At 37.5% G+C, this 17,094-nt stretch overlaps 1 protein-coding gene across 2 annotated transcripts in view; it reads right to left on the reverse strand.

Annotated features, from left to right (window-relative positions):
- Positions 1-17,094, reverse strand: part of GRM7 (glutamate metabotropic receptor 7) — an 853,913-nt gene that overhangs the window by 325,784 nt on the left and 511,035 nt on the right. For both annotated transcript variants that reach the window (XM_028518977.2, XM_036030861.1), the window contains exon 5: positions 696-836. In XM_028518977.2, coding sequence (XP_028374778.1) covers positions 696-836 — 141 coding nt within the window. The remainder of the gene's footprint in view (positions 1-695; positions 837-17,094) is intronic.

Here is a 17,094-nt window from a genome sequence, read left to right on the forward strand (position 1 = left end):
GTCCTTACCAGGTCGCTCCCCATCAGATCACCAGTGCCTACTTATAGCTTCCCAGAAGGGAGTTGCTCAATAAACATTTGTGAACAAATCAATGAATGAACGTGTAACTTTGCCTTCTGACTACTACTATCTAGATAAGGCATACACACATGTGTTTTTAATTTGGAATAATTATACACAGTTACATATGAGGCTGGGTGACTGTTTCTAAGCATATTTTAAATAGCAGGTGAGTCATTAACTTTGATCTAATGAAAATCAGTTGAAACTTTAATTACTCTAAACCTAAGTACTTTGTTTCCTTAATCAAATATCCCATCCATGGTAACAGTTGAACCCAGTGCTGATATGAAATTTGATAGAGATGTTTGTCTATATGAAAATGACTTCCTACACCTGGCTACAATATTAACTAAGAGTTATGAAACAGAGCATTCAAAGTAGCATGACCCCTTTTGAATTCAAAGAATCAATGAGAATGTCAATTACTGCTAGATGGACAGACAGAATATAATACAATCTTGTCTGTACTTCTCTTGTCCTGTAAGACTTATGCTCCTGTTCCAGTTTCTGAACAATCTAGTAAAATTCAATTTACTTTTTCAATTTGTCTCCAGCCAAGCTTCCTTCTGTCAGTCATACAGACATTTTAACACTGGCCATGTAGAGTAACAGGACAATGAGAATGAAATTACCTGTGCATTTGCGATCTGTGTCTTCTTTCTTTGACCCACTAATCGTCAACTTGCAGTTGAAGTTTTCCTCCCAGTATTCAGCAAACCAGACATTTCTTCTGTTGTTTTCAAGTGTGCGGGACGTAAAATAGGCATCAAATCCTAAGGGAGTTAAGTGAAAAGGTCATTGCTTGTGGGGCACTGCCGGAATGTTTGAAAATAGAAATACCAGCTGTGGTTTTTCTTTGTTTTAGTAGGCTGAATGCTCTTTTGTGTCAATCAAAGAAAAAAAATCACTAAAAGAAAAAAGTATTCTAATGTTAACCTATACCTATATCTCTAGATAATCTGTCAGGCAGATATGTTGCCTATAAATGACATTTTCACAGTGAAGTCTGAATTAGAGAACTTGGGGATGACACAGTGCTCACAACATGCCTTGCATCTCTGGTGAGATGGAAAAAGTGCCTATTACCATCATCATCAAAGAGAATAACTGGTAACTTGAATGCTTACTATGGACCAGACTCTGTACTTCACATAGATTCTTTTATTCATCTCAACACTCTATGCAGTATTTATTATTATTCCCACTTTGCTGATGAAAAACAGAGGTTTGATAAAACAATGTGCCCTGACCATGTGAGCTATTGACCTGTGAACATCATTTAAAGAACCTTCTTTCATTTAGTAATGTCCCATATGTAACTGACTTTCTAGTCAAAGCACAATTAAATTTTTGAAGAAGCCACTGGTAAATTGAGGTCAATATTAACTCAATGCTGTCCACAAAGAGTTTGAGATGAGTGGAGATCCAGAAGGCCAGGTCCCCAGGAAATCTCTAACTACCTCACTAGCAGGGTACAACTTTAAATATTCAAATGAAGCCACATGGTCTTGTGAGAATCAGATTGGATTCAGTATCACAAGGCCTGGGCTTGAATTCCAGCTCCCTAATCTCACTAAGTCACAGAAATATGACCAAGCACACACTTAACCTTTCTGGTCTTCCTTTAATCTATCTGGAAAAATAAAGATGACATCACCTTCTTCCCACTGTTTGTTTATAACAGTGGGAAGTCTGGGAACTTACAGAATTTAAGGTCAAGACCATGGAAAAAGATGAACTTACTCTCACATTATTTAAATTATTCCAAAATTTCCCTTAATTTTTGGACCATTAAAAATATAGCTCCAGGGGGCAGGGATTGGGTTGAAGGGGACAAGGGGGGGGGAAACATAGGGGATATCTGTAATAGTATCAACAATAAAAAAAAAAGTAAAAGAAAAAATATAGTTCTAGACTCTAAACTACACAAAAGAAGAATGTCAGGTTAATTTAATTCACCACTACATTTTCAATACTGAATTCATGGCCTGACATATAATAAGCCTACTATAAATAGAAAACTTAAAATAAGTAAATAAGACCATAAAAATGGAAAGAAAAAAGGCCTATAAAGTAAAGGAGACTATATATCATTTTAGGGAAAATAAAGAAGAATAATTTATAACTCTTAGGTCATTTTCCAGGCTACTGTCAGGACATGATAGGACACGATGATGTCTTGATCAGGTACCCAGCCAACTGTCCTTTTATAGCCACCACATTCACCGATTTAGGAGTAACCCAGCTGCTGCATCTGATCTCATTCTGATATCAATACTGATTAATTAATCTATCTGGCTTGAAGCCCTCCTCCCATATCACTCTTCTCTCACAACCCTGCCTCCAAATGACTATTAAGTAGTATAATATAATACTCTTAAATAAAGGAAAATCTTTGGAAAATATAAGTCCTCTGTTTCCAAGATCACTAGATGTATGCACTTGTCCATGGACATACATACACACATTTACCCATAATGACTAGTGACCAATTTTCATTTTCTTCATTTTTGCTTTGTGCACAGGGTGGGAACATAGGGTGGGAGATCATATTAAGCAAGGGTGGTGGGTTGTGTATACATGGCCCCAGTGGACCATGCTACCTGGGCTTTCTGCCTTTGTATAACCCTCTCTTATGCCCTTCTTTCTTATCCATGGGACATTGCAAGGTGTCACACAAGCAGAGTCTGGGAAACCTGTGCCCCTGTGGCTTGTTTTTGCAGAATTCTACTTGCAATCCAGCTGCTGTGATCTGTGAGTCTTGTCTGTGGTGAGGTCATGTGGAAAGAAAGGAGTCCAGCCAGAATCCAAACCTCTCAGAAAAGCCTTCTGGACCATTCCAGCCCCCGTTCCCACTCCCCAGTAGAAGAAGCGCTTAGCTAAGACCAGCCAAGTTGCAGAACTGTGAGAATCTATCTTTTAAGTCATGAAATTTGAGGTAGTTTGTTATGTGGTCCTGGACAACTGAAACACTCCTTCATTATCTCAGTACTCCAAGCCCCTCTCTATGCAATGCCCCAAAATACAGCATACTCTTAAGGAAGAAGAGTCCACAATAAAACATCAAGAGGCTTCAGAAACAAACTTTTTGGTCACATGCCACAGGTCTGAACCCTAGCCAAACTCAGAATAGGAACAATTAGCCTTGAGGCACACATTTGCCAGACTGGAAGAAAACATCTTTAGAGGAAACCTCATCATTTAAAAAGTCTGTCACTTCAAAACACCTCTCTTCAGCCTGTGTCTGCTGATATCCAGAAGGATATGATGAAGGAAAGACTAGTCTGTGGTTCACATGGAGGTAGGTGACTGTGAAACATTTAAAGAGAAAAGGAAGGGAAAGCAGCAGTCACTTCCACTCCCTCTCATGAGAACCAACAGGTTTTTGGAAAGAAAGTACACACCACAGAGGCTGGCTGCAGGAACAGGGACAGGAAGTAGATGAAGGGCAGGTTTTCTCAGCCCAAATCTTTGTCCTTGTCACTCACATGTCTGATTGGCTCAGCTTTTTCTACCTCCTTCTTATAGCGGGCCTGCTGGCCACCCTACACAGGCTGAGTACTGCTCTTGCTTCCCAAATGTACTTATATATGAATTTCCTGGGGCTCTCATAAGATGCATATTTTAATTCAGAAGACCTAGGATGGAAACCAAAGATGCTGCATTTTTAACAAGCCCCAGGTGATGTTCATATTGCCCATACTTTGAGAAGCAGGGCTCTAGAGCAGGGGTCCCTGTACTCCAGGCCATGGAGGCACCAGTATGGGCCTGTTAGGAACCAGGTCTCACAGCAGGAGGTGAGCTTGAATGTAATGTGCTTGAATCATCCACAAACCACCCACCCCCACCCAGGTACTTGGAAAAACTATCTTCCATGAAACTGGTCCCTAATGCCAAAAAGTTTGGGGACCACTGCTCTAGAGCAAATCCTGAACTTTGTCAGGTGGGATTTAAGTAATTCCAATGCAGATGGTTAGATATCAATGTTATCACCCTCTCAGCCTCAAGCTTCCCTTGGTTCAGATGAGAGAATCTTTACTTTGCTTTTGTAGTTGAGACTTTTGCTTCGTACCTTGCTCAGTATGGCAGGAGCTGTACCTTGCCATCCTGGAGCCTATAGTTGAGTCTAGGAGAGGTAGAGCATGCTATTGCCTGTTGATGAATTTTGGGGGGTACTTGCTCTATATTCCCCATTGCAGCCTCAAAGATTGCTTCCCTCCCCTGTGTTTCCTGTTACCCCTACGGGCTCTTGCCCTGGGATTTCAGTCTTTGTGCTGTGTCTTAGTGTTTCTAAGAAGGTAACCTGACATAACCTTGTGTCTTCACCACCTCCTCTGAGGTCCATGGCCTTGAGGGGAAAATTCAGGGCCCTCAGCCAGATACCAGCACAGCATACAGGCATACCTCATTTTATTGCTCTACACTTTACTAAAATTCATAATTGTAATTTTTTTTTACAAATCAAAGGTGAGATCCTCTGCCAACAAAAGGTTACAACTTGCTCTATTATGACATTGATTTACAATGGGGGTCTGGGGCCAAACCTGTGATATCTCCCAGGTATGTCTGTACATTTGCTTTGAGAAATTTTGTTAGAGACTAGAACTGCAGGCTTGTATGAGAGCTGCACTTTCTGTGGTTAGGGAAGTGACATAGTGCAGTGGTGAACATAGACATAGTCATGAAACATGGGTTTGAACCCAGCTTTGCCACTTTCACCCTGTATGACAGGAGCATCAAACTCATTTTTACTGGGGGCCACATCAACCTTGTGGTTGCCTTCAAAGGACCAAATGTAATTTTAGGACTGTATAAGTGTCCTTAACTAGGGGCAAGAAGCTTGGTGCTGCTGCCAGATAGAAAGAAGGTACTGGGCTGGATTAAACAATGTAGAGGGCTGGATTTGGCCCACGGGCCTTATGTTTGCCATCTGTGCTGTATGACTTTGAGTAGATTACTCAGCTATTTGTGTGTCTCAGTTTCCTCATCTGTGAAATGGTGTTAGTCATAATATCTACCTCATAGGGTTGCTATTAAGATTAAACTTGTTATTATTCATTAACTACTCAGCATTTGCCTGATAAAGAATAATATTAACAGTGGTTGTTCAATAAACACGCTCATCCATGACATATTTACTGAGCGTCTACTCGGTGACAGGCACTATTCTCTGCACTTACATATTTTGGGATTAAAACATACTTGGCCCCCCATGAGATTTATAGTCATCCTGGTGGGAAATATAGATTTAAAAATTATATTTAAATATAAAATTATAGCTGTAATGACTTCCATGAAGGAATGGTATATGATATATTGGGAACTCACACAGAGAGAGGTAATTATTTTGGGAAGTGAGAGAGAGCTTCCTGGAGAAACTAGATACATAGGTTAAAAAAGGAAGAAATAGATTTTACTGAGAGAGGGGGATGGGCAGAGATTACACGTTATTCAGATGAAATAGCATGCGCTATGTCTCAGGAATATTGAAGTCACTCTAGCATTACAAATTGTCCCAGGAAAACTAGGCCTCAAAATCAACAAATATGAATGGACCATCTTCTGTGTATATGCAATGTATTATTGCTACTGAAATTCTAATAAATGAATGGCATAAACCTTCACACAATGAATGAATATATAAAAAAGTTCATCTTCCAAATAGTTGTTAAAAATTCTGATGTAATGCAGATTTTGATTTGATTATATAAAAAAATTACATCCCTGGCTGGCATAACTCAGTGGATTGAGCGCAGGCTGTGAATCAAAGCATTGCAGGTTCGATTCCCAGTCAGGGTACATGCCTGGGTGCAGGCCATGGCCCCCAGAAACTGCACATTGATGTTTTTCTCTCTCTCTCTCTTTCTCCAACCCTTCCCTCTCTAAAAACAAACAAACAAATAAATAAATAAATCTTTAAAAATTACATCAATATTTATAACTACAAAAAGAATAAGTATATTGTATACATTTTCTCATTCAGTGCCACACAAATCCTAGGAAGTAGGCACTAAGCTTATGTGTCTTAATCAGCAGACACACTTTAGAAGTAGAAACTAAGGCTCAGATAGGAATTTGAGCCCAGGTCTCCTAATGCTAGACCCTGGTTTTTGACTTCCATATTACCGAGCAGTGATTGACACTTTTTGGTATCATAATCATCTAGAGAGCTGATAAAGAACATGGAGACCAGGTTTGTGGATGTAGTAGCCCCAGGTCTTCCCCCACCACCTGGAAGTTCCCCAGGAAATTCTCATATCCAACAAAGACTGTGAACCAAAGCTCTGGGACACAGCTGCAGCCCACTGATTATGCCATCTACCCTCTCTATTAAATGCCTTATCAATGAACTACTACATCAGTCATCAGTTCCACTAGGCAACTGGGTAGTTCAATAGGTGGAAGAGCAAAAAATTTGAAGCATACCCCAGTTTATTGTGTTTCACTTTTCTGAGCTTCACAGATTATTATATTTTTGTGTTTTAAGACCCTCCACCAGCAAAATGACTATGACTTGCTTTATTGTAATGCTCTGTTGTGGTGGTCTGGAACTGAACCCACAATATCTCTGAGGTCTGCCAATACATGGTAGGTATTGGAATGGGTGTCAATCAAAACAGTAAAATTGGCTACATGGGCTGACAGTGATGAAGCAAAAGCCAGTCTCAGAAAACAGAGCTCTCAGATAATTCAAAGGAGCAGAAGCAGAGGTCAAATAGATGATATTCAGTTTAGCGAATCTGTGCTGATTTGCCTCAGCTGAATCACATTTCTTTCAGGACATAACAATGTGTTTACTTCTTTTTAGCAGGGCTATGGCAAAAGATACATTAATTCTTATTGGTTCCTTCTCCTCATTTTCATTCATAAAGAATAAAATTGTCCATGGGATATTTAAGTTTTCAAAAGAGACTCTGCTGTTGCCATACATTTGCAATGCCTTGAAATGTACTTGACAGCCTTAGGGTTAGGCACACTCCACACCACTGATTTATTTATTAGTAGATAGTGAGCTTCTGATGCACGCTGGTCCAAAGCTTTCCCTCTGGCTTCGGCCACTAACCCATCGTTCTTGATGTATCATTACAGTTTCTACAGCTTAAAATTTTACCTCCTTTTTTTAGGAACAGGTGATTTAATACAAGGTGTACAGTCACCAAGGTGCAACAGAAATAGAAACAAAAATTAGAATAACTCTAATAATATAATCTAATGAGTGTGTATGTATCACAGTGGAATTGAGACTTTTTCTCATTCCACTGGAGCTCAGAAGAAAAGCAATCTGGATATACAATAAAGGAATTCTTAGTGAAATTGCCAGAGTCTTTTGATGTTACCCAAGGCATCAAGACTAGGATTTCAGCTCACAGGAAACAGAATCGGATTTATGTTAAAGGAAAGAAAGATCATTCTTTTATATGGAGCAGGTGAAATTCTCATAATAAAATTGTTCCTTTTCTGGAGGAGATTATTTTAATTTGAGAAACTAATCTCCAGGTGGCTCTGAAGCAAATGTCCCATTGGTTAAATGTTATGCAACATTCCTATAATTTTGGAAATAAACTTAGAACAGCATAGAAATAACAATTGGAGCTTTAGCTGGCATTATGACTATACTTCTCTGGTTTTTTCCTCTTTTAACTGGGGTGCTGCCCTTAAACAACCCCTGCAATTTGTGACTGAGACAAGAGCATGAAAATTCATAAACATGTAGTTCCTCCTGGGAAAGATCATCTGGGAGGTGATCTTTCCTGCTGAGAAGGAATAATGCTGTCACAATGTGTGGTACAAAAGGAAAGCTATCAGGTTGTTGAAAGGGGGTCAGTTGTCTGGATGGCCAGTGTGAAGGGAGACTGAGAGATACTAATGTGGCTTCACATGGTATCAGAAAATAAACAGTAGACCTGAGCACCTCTTTACCCACACAAGTCACACACTGAAGGTTAGAATATCCCTGTCAGCCTAAATAGCAGGGAACACCCCAGGCTCACTTGTTACTAGGCCATGAAAGGGAGGCTCTTAGCTCTTCCTTGTCTGCTCCTGACTCAGGAAGGTGCACTCATGTTGCAGAAACACACAACTCCTGGCACATCTCATGAATACAATATTAACAAGAATAGATGAATAAATCAATGAATAAAAAGAAGAAGAGAAAAAACAGATAAGGAGGGAGGGAGGAAGAGAGAGAGAATGTGAGATTAGCCAAAGGGAGAAGGAGAAAGGGGGAAGGAGAGAGGGAGAAGAGGAGGAACAGAGAGGGAAAGGAAAGAAGGCAAAGGGAAGAGGGAAGGGAAAGGGAGAGAAAGGAAGACAGAAATATTGGTCAGGCGAGGAAGCAGGGGAACTTACATTCCCTGCTACTAAGATAATGTATCAGAACAGCAATTTTTACAAAGATCTGTATTTGTTTTATGCCCTTTTCTATTTCTATGATGTAAGTCATTTGTAGCAGGTTGAACTATAGCCCTTGAAAAATATATCCATGTCCTAATCCTCTGAATTTTTGAGTGTGACCTTATTTGGAATACATTTGGATATTGAATGACAAGAAATTATTACATTGCAAATTTAATCAAGTTCAGGATCCTTAAATGAGATCATCCTGGGTTATCTGCAAGGGACCTAAATCCAATGGCAAGTATCTTTATAAGAGACACAGAGAAGGCACCATGGAGAAGGCCTTATGAGTATGGAGGCAGAGACAGGAGTGATGCACCCATAAACCAAGGAAACTTGGAGCCACAAGAAGAGGTGAGGAAGGGTCCTCCCCTAGAGCCTTCAGAGGGAGCATGGCCCTGCTGACACCTTGATGTGGGGCTTCCAGCCTCTAGAGCTGTAAAATAATAATTTCTATTGCTTTAAGCCACTGAATTTATGGCCATTTGTTATGGTAAATCCAGGAAACTAATACGCTCCTAATAAGCAAAATAAATCCTGTGGTAGCATAACATTCTACAGTTTCTGTCTGGTCTGAAGGACAACATTTCTTCTCAGATGTTGTGAACTGATGGCTTGAGGAACATGTTTCACGTATAGAATTGTCCTTTCTATTTTGTCCCAGTCTATTTTTACTTTTTAATTTTTTTATTTTTGAAAGATTTTATTTATTTATTTTTAGAGAGGGAAGGGAGGGGGGAGAGAGAGAGAGAGAGAGAGAGAGAGAGAGAGAGAGAGAGAGAGAGAGACATCAATGTGTGGTTGCTGGGGGTCATGGCCTGCAACCCAGGCATGTACCCTGACTGGAAATCAAACCTGCGACACTTTGGTTCACAGCCCACACTCAATCCACTGAGCTACGCCAGCCAGGGCACCCTGTCTATTTTTAAAACTAATTTAAAAACCAGAAGATTTTATTTGTAAGTCCAGATTTCTGGCTTTACATACTTTCAATGTTAGATCTGGTAATGCGGACCCTATTCCTGTGTAGCAGCTATTAGCAGGTGCTGAAGAATGGCTTTTTCCTTCCGGGGGCCTGCACTCTTCTGCCCACAATATTTCTTCACCACCTCTGATGGTTCTAACATCTGTAAGATGTGTGTGGTTGGCATAGTTGATAGTGAACTTTTTCCACCACCAAGATATGCATATCTCTTACTTTAATTCACCTTTGCTGAAATTCCATTGAAATTAGAAATGCTATCTCAGACCCCAGAGAATATATTCTTGAAAAAGTTACTAAAAATATAGCAGAGTTGGGGAAGCAGTAGAAAATAAAATTGACAGATTAATCATCTACCTTCATATACACACAAAAAAATCATTTAAAAAGTGTGGTGAAAAGGATCACAATTAAAATAGCTGCCAAGAAATACCTGTGCAAGAACAAGTGTATCTTTCTATTGAGTCAGATTGACTTTTGTTAAGTAGGGTTTTAAGACTTCCCTTATGTCCATTCTTTTGAAGCTAATTTGTAAATTATATGTCATTTTAATAAAAATATTAATTTATTTCCCTTAGAGCTAGACATGTTGCTTTTAAAGTTCATACAAAAATTTAGAACTAGTATAACTCTTAAAAAGAAAGGCAAGGATGCATGAGCGTTTGAGGCTGTTGAGGAAGGGAGGTGAGGAAGAGGAAGGCACACCCTACCAGGTATGTTACAGTAACAACAGATGGCAAATTGCCTAGAATTAAAAACTAACAGTCCTGACACAAGAATAAGGAAACCAATGACCATTGGAATAAAACATAAAGTCCAGAAATAAGCCCAACTGCACATAGGAATTTCACATCATAGAGAATAAAGGCAGCATTTCAAATCACTAGAGATATGCTATACTTTTAATAATAATCTAACAAACAGCAACCAGTTGGATAGTTTGTTTGTTTGCAAACTTGGGTATTCTCTAGATGAAATCTGAAACTGTTTCTGGTACACAGAGAGCCAGGACAGACCCAAGAAAGAGTCAGATTGGTAGGTGGCAGATTTAATCAGGGAAATTACTTAACAGGATTGTCTTGGGTGATTCAAAACAAGTAGACCTTGGCATGTGTCTGTAGGAATCTTAAAAGCTTATATAGAATTCTTAACTGGGTTCAGTCATGTATTCAGTCCAGATGGTCTCAATGGCACCTTACTCTCTTTGAGCTACTTCCTGGCAAATGGCTCCCACTGTGGGAACTGTGTGCACAGTCTACACTCCAAGGACAGGGGAGCAGAGAAGGAGTCTCTGATTGCCTGAGCCCAGCTCGATGGTCAACTGGAATTCACATCTTGGTGATGCTCTCCTCTAACATAATTTAATAATGATCAAATTAGATCCTGGTCAGAAATTTAACCTCGTATGAGTCCACAAGAATATATGAGAAACATTACATGGACATAACTAGATAAGTGAATTTGGGATTTCTAGTCTCTGTGAGGGGATGAATTTTACACATTTATGAGACCTGGGCATCCTTCACTCTTGGTCTGTGGCCACCTGCTGCAGGATGTCTGCAGTGGGTTCTAGTCCCACATGACATGTCTCCTGATACCCTGTGCACAGCGCCCTTCCTGCACTGCGCAGTGCTGTGGGCAGTCAGTTCCTTGTCTGCCTCTCTCAGGAAACTCTATGTTCTTGGAGGCCAGAGACCATGCCCTACTCCTCTTTGCCCTCCCCCAGTTCAAATCTCCATAAACATTTATTGAAGTAAATTGAAATTGTAGACAAATAAATCAGTTTGGCAAGAAGATCATTACTGATCTAATGGGACAAATCTAGACTCTGAGATGCACCCACAAATTTGCTGGGTATATAGTAATATTGATGAGAGTGAGAGAAACCAGCCATTATTTTTGAGAGAACAAATGAGAATTATTGCAATGGAAATTATCCCACAAAGAATGAAAATCCCATGGGAAATTTTATGGATAAGGTAGATGGAATAATGCTTGCAATATTATTCCCCAAAATGCCTCCAAAGGGATGTTGTCTATTATATAATGCTAGGATGTTTGCCATTTTTTTCATTCTTTTAAATTGCTTGGGAAACAGAAGGGCATTTTATGTAATCTGAATGTACTTATATGGAAATGAATATAGGTGTAAACAGTATATAATACATTATTAGTTTAATAGTTTAAAGGTTAAAAGCAGGCTCTGAAACTAGAATTCTAGGGTTCAATTTCTAGCTTTGCTATTTGTTAACTACATGATCTTTAGTAAATGACCTAACCAGTCCTAGTTTCTCAATCTATAAAGTGAGGATGATAATGATACAATATCTCCTCCACAAGATTCTTATGAGGTTTCCATGGGAGAACATATGCAGTGTTTAGGACAATGCATGGCACACAGTAATATTAACTAAATTAAAAGAAAGTTAACACAGACACACATGATAGGTGAGAAAAAAGAGAGAAAGAGGGAACAAGATAAGGAAATTTAGGAAATTTTGAACACTAGGTACTATACATGAAATGTTCAGCTATCAAGATCCTGGCTTTGGAATCAGATGAACCTGAGTGTGAATCCTGGCTCTGCTGACTACTAGGTACTCTATTTAACTTATACTAGGTTGATCACTTAGGTTTCTATTGTTTGTGGGGTTTTTTTATTGATCTATATATGTGCTTACTTATTCACATTTGCACTCATTCATTCACTTATTCCATCTATAAAGTGAGGATAATAATACCTACCTTATAGATAGATGTAGATTTAAAATATTAAGGCTAAACCAACTAGCATCTTAAAATTGCTGAATACAGGTTCCTTTCATCTTGTTAATGTACACAGTTTTAGTATCAGTTCCAGCTGCTAGAAAGCAATTGCCTTCTATCCTCAAAAGCCCCCCACCCCCAAGTGTTTTTCTATGCTATGTGCAGCCATGTAAGCCTAGTAGCCAAAATCTATGTTGGCTCAGGATGCAGAATCAGTAGAGATGAAGGATAGAATGCCAGCCCTCTAGTGGATGCTTTAGAGGTTGAGACTTGAATACCCATTTCCCCTGAGGCTACAGGATGCTTCTACAGAATATGGCAGAGGTGATGGATCAGGTCTGGTGGAAGGCTCCTGCTCTCAGGAGCCTCCAGGAAGGCTCCTTTTACCCTGCCCTCAGTATGGTACTCAATGTGTACCCCTTACTTAGCTGGCTAAATGTTCTGTACAGAACCTTGGTAAAGAGCCTGACACAGTGGCACCAATCACTTATACAGGTTACAGCATTATCTTGGGTTTGGGATTTTATTGCCATTACTGTAATTTCTTGCCTCCCCCCACATACTTTTCTCACCTTCCCCTTCCTCCATCCATACTACGTTATTTTCAAGATATTACAAATTTCCATCAGTTTTCTTTCTTCCCCAATAACCATGAATATAAGAACAGGGATGCTAAATTTGTTCAGTCTTGACTGTGACAATATTATCACTATGTATCAAAAGTTATCAAATAGGTGCAAACTCTTTGAACTAGCAATTTTACTTCAGGGTACTTATCCTATGAAATAACTATATGCATTTCATTTTTCATTGCTTTTAGAGAGAGAGGAAGAGAGGGAAGGAGAGAGAGAGAAACATCAATGTGAGAGAGAAACATTGACTGGCTGTCCCATCACAGGTGCCCAACCAGGGATCAAACCCACAATCCAGACACATGCCCTGATTGGGGATTGAACCCATAACTTTTTGGTTACAGGATGGCACTCCAACCAATAGCCATACTGGCCAGGGCATTTTTAAGAAAAGATATATCAAGTACTAAATGATTAATTTTGCTAGACAAGGTAATATCATGGAGATTATGTAAATAATATGTTCTTATCAGTTAGAAATACTTTTTGAAATATTTTAGGTGAGAAGATATACCATATTTTGCTATGTATAAATTATGTGCATCCCCATTTTTGGCCCAAACTTTCAGGGAAAAACATCTTTCATTTTAATTTTATAATTCAATTTTTTATTTTATTTATTTTTAGAAACAAAATCTATGATCATATTCTAGGGTATTATTTTGCATATGGTATCATTATTGCTTTCTAGTTACACTTTTAACACATAAGCATGAACAAAAGAATTAGAAATATTTATGTAGGTACGGAATTAGCACTACTCACATATAGGGTACATCCTTATTTTTTCCTCAAATTTTCAGCAAAACGTGCACATTATACACAGAAAAACATGGCAATGTCTGCGATTTTATCCAAAATGTTTCTTCACAGTAAAAGTTCAAAGGGGATAGCTAAAACATGATTACCAAAATATTTACGGCATTTGAAGCTAGGTAATCAGTTCACAGGAGTTCATTGTAGAATTTGCTTTACTTTTATGTGTGTTTGATATTTTCTATTAAAGAATATTTTAAAAGTAGTTATGAAGATGATGATTAGAGCATTTTTCATAACAAGAAACATTTAGAATATCACAATTTTTCAAAACAGATGATTAAATAATATTTGTATGCTGCAAGAGTATGCAGTTATCAGAATTTGACAGACAGAAAATTACAGTTTTTAAGAGCATACTCTAGGAACTGGGAATTCATATTAGCATGTTATATTGAAAAAGTTAAAAATACTTTGACAGTATAACTATTTTATATGTTATATATAAACACATATAAAATATAGTTATATATTTATGAAAATAATATATTTGAATATATAACTATATTTTCAACAAGTTTTATATTTTATATATATTAAATATATAGCATAAATTTACTATATATTTACTATACATAAAGTTAACTATATATATAAATTGCTCATCAAATATCAATACTGGGTTATTACTGAAAGGTCAGTGATACTTATTTTACTTTTAGTTCATCCATGTTATCTGATTCTTTACTATAGTTATATATAACATAGATATAAAGCAAAGCACAAAAAGTTAAGTATAAAAAACATGTATGTAATAGATAAAATATATACCACCAGAGTATGTGTCCAATTCTATATAATATTCAGTTGTTTGCATGTAGTAAAATATTGTAGAAGTACCCTCCAGATAAGTTAATTCCTATTTTCATGCATAGCAAATTTTCACAAATGTAATCTATAAATCTCTCATTTATGACTTTATCAAAACTAGATATAATAAGCATAGTCATGTCACCACTCCCTCCATCTACAACCATGACAGACATCACCAATCAATCATGATAATTACTCCTAAGGAGGCTAGTCTCCAGCTTCAGTGCAGCTGAGTGCTTGAGGCACTTTTTTAAGATAAAAGTTACATGCCGTGCTTGACATGATTGCATATTTTCAACAAATTGTTCCTGGGAAGTTATTATATATCACATACTATTCTCAGATATGGAAACTTAATTTATAATAATACAATCTAATAGTTAATATGTGATCACTATGCCTGAAGCTTTTGCCTAAATGCTTGGTATGGATTTTATATATTGGACATAAAAAAAAAAAAAAAACTGACCTCTGCTCTCAAAGAACTCTAGTTTATAACACCTCTGGGAAGATATGAATGACAAATATATGGTGTTTTTATTTATTGTAGTCTGCTCAGTATTTTTATTAAAGAAATGTGATAGATTGTAGGGACTGTCTTTATAGGAAACCAAGAATAGTAGAGTATGTTGCAAAATTTGTTAATGGATTGAACGGTTTCTTCAGTTTGATCTTATTGTTTGCATTATACAGATTTTTTTCTGTAGAATTTCAAAGTTTAGAATTTTTTATCATTTCCTACTGAGACACCAAAAGGCTTCCAGTGGGAGAAAAAGTCAAAGTTGAAAGGGAGCATACCCTGAAGTGCATGGCACACACGTGCACACATATGCACACATGCACACATGTGCAAACGCACACACTGTGTGGTATGGCACCCCAACTTCTGGCAGTGTTAGAGCCTACCTTGTGAAGATTCTAGTTACACAGAAAGCCTACCTTACAAGATTCTAGGACAGTTTCTTCTTTATTTTTGTTTTTTTTTAAAACCCAGCCTTCAATAATCAATCATGTACCAGAGTTCCTCTTCTGTGTCTCATGAACTCTTAGACCCTCTCCATTACTTTCTCAGCATCCAGGAAGAAACACAACAGTAAGCACCCAGATGGGCTACAGGACCAATTACCTAGCCAGGTCATATGAAGTCCAAAACAATCACAGAGGTTCTGGCAGCTGAGATTTGCCTTTCATAGAGAGGACCTTTAGACAAGACGCCTGCAGGCGCATATCCTCAGGACTGTGCTATAACAATCCACAAACACTGGTATGTGTTTCTCCTCCTAGAAACTCTTCCTCAGTTCTAAAGGTGGCATTTTTAGAATATCTACGTCTAGAACAGTAGTTTATAGCTGTGACTACCCAATGGAATTATGCGTCAAACTTAAAAAAAAGTGTATCTATACCTAGACTCCAAGCCAGACTGATGGGCCTAAGAATCAGTATTTTTAACTTTCCAGGTGGCTCTGATGCACAGTCTGGGTTGACAACATCCACTCTAGAATATCATGCAATTTAATACTCTTTTGTCCATTTTACTCACAGTCCCAAAAGAGTTACTAGATACTAGAAACACAGATGACAAGGTCCCTGAACTTGAACATATTCGTTCTTGCTATATATCATGATTACTCAGATAATAGGACATGCTTAAATGTCATCTGAAATATAAAATTAAAATTGAAATATGTGCCATAATTGATTGCAACTCAGCGCCATTCTTTGAAAATTGCCATTCATTATATGAAAGCTTTCCAAAATTTTAATTAATAATACTCTGCTAGATATAAAGTATACATGTGTTTATTCAACCTTGCCATCCTAATGAATGTAAGGTCAGATTTATGTTTCCATAGTAAATGTTTTAAACATTCATCATACATAAGTTTTTTGTGCAGAAATGTCTAAAAATTTTTGAATCATATTGAATTATAATAATTACATTCATGTGTGTATATAATTTTCCAACAATCATAATCTTACAAAATAATGATTTTAACCCATAGAAAGTATTGAACTGTTCAACAAATGGAACGTACAATTTTTCCAGGCAACAACAGAAAAAAACAGACAAACTTGTCAGAGAATCATTCTGCTTCATGGGAGCTTCACATCTTATTTTTAATAACTGTACAAGAACCACGTTGCCTGGTTACCATCTCATTTTGTACTCTGATCTAAAAATGTCTCAGCAGCCAGAAGTTCTGAGTATGTTCAAAGCCTAAACTTATATAATCAAACATCCATAACAATCTAGAAGGAATTTTACCAAAATGATATATCATTTTCTTTCTAATCACAGAATTAGCCACAACCTAAAGATTGGGTGGCGAAAAAATCACCTAAATTCTTTATGGAAAGACTTTTCTTATGCACTATGAGAAAAAAAGAAAAGGCTAAAAAAAGAAAGGAAAAGAAAAAGAAAATCTGGTACAATAATTCCAGTGTTTCAAGTATATAATAATTTACTATTTGAATTCCCATAGAAATAGAAACAAAAAAGAAAAAATTTTATAGAGACCAAGAAAAGCTTAAACTGATATTTAAAATATCATGTAATAATTTCATGACACAGGTCACTTTCATTTTGTGGTATTTTTCATGTTTTAGTAAAACTCTCCCAATATC

Source organism: Phyllostomus discolor, chromosome 7 (genome assembly GCF_004126475.2).
Source record: "Phyllostomus discolor isolate MPI-MPIP mPhyDis1 chromosome 7, mPhyDis1.pri.v3, whole genome shotgun sequence".
NCBI classification, from domain to species: domain Eukaryota; kingdom Metazoa; phylum Chordata; class Mammalia; order Chiroptera; family Phyllostomidae; genus Phyllostomus; species Phyllostomus discolor.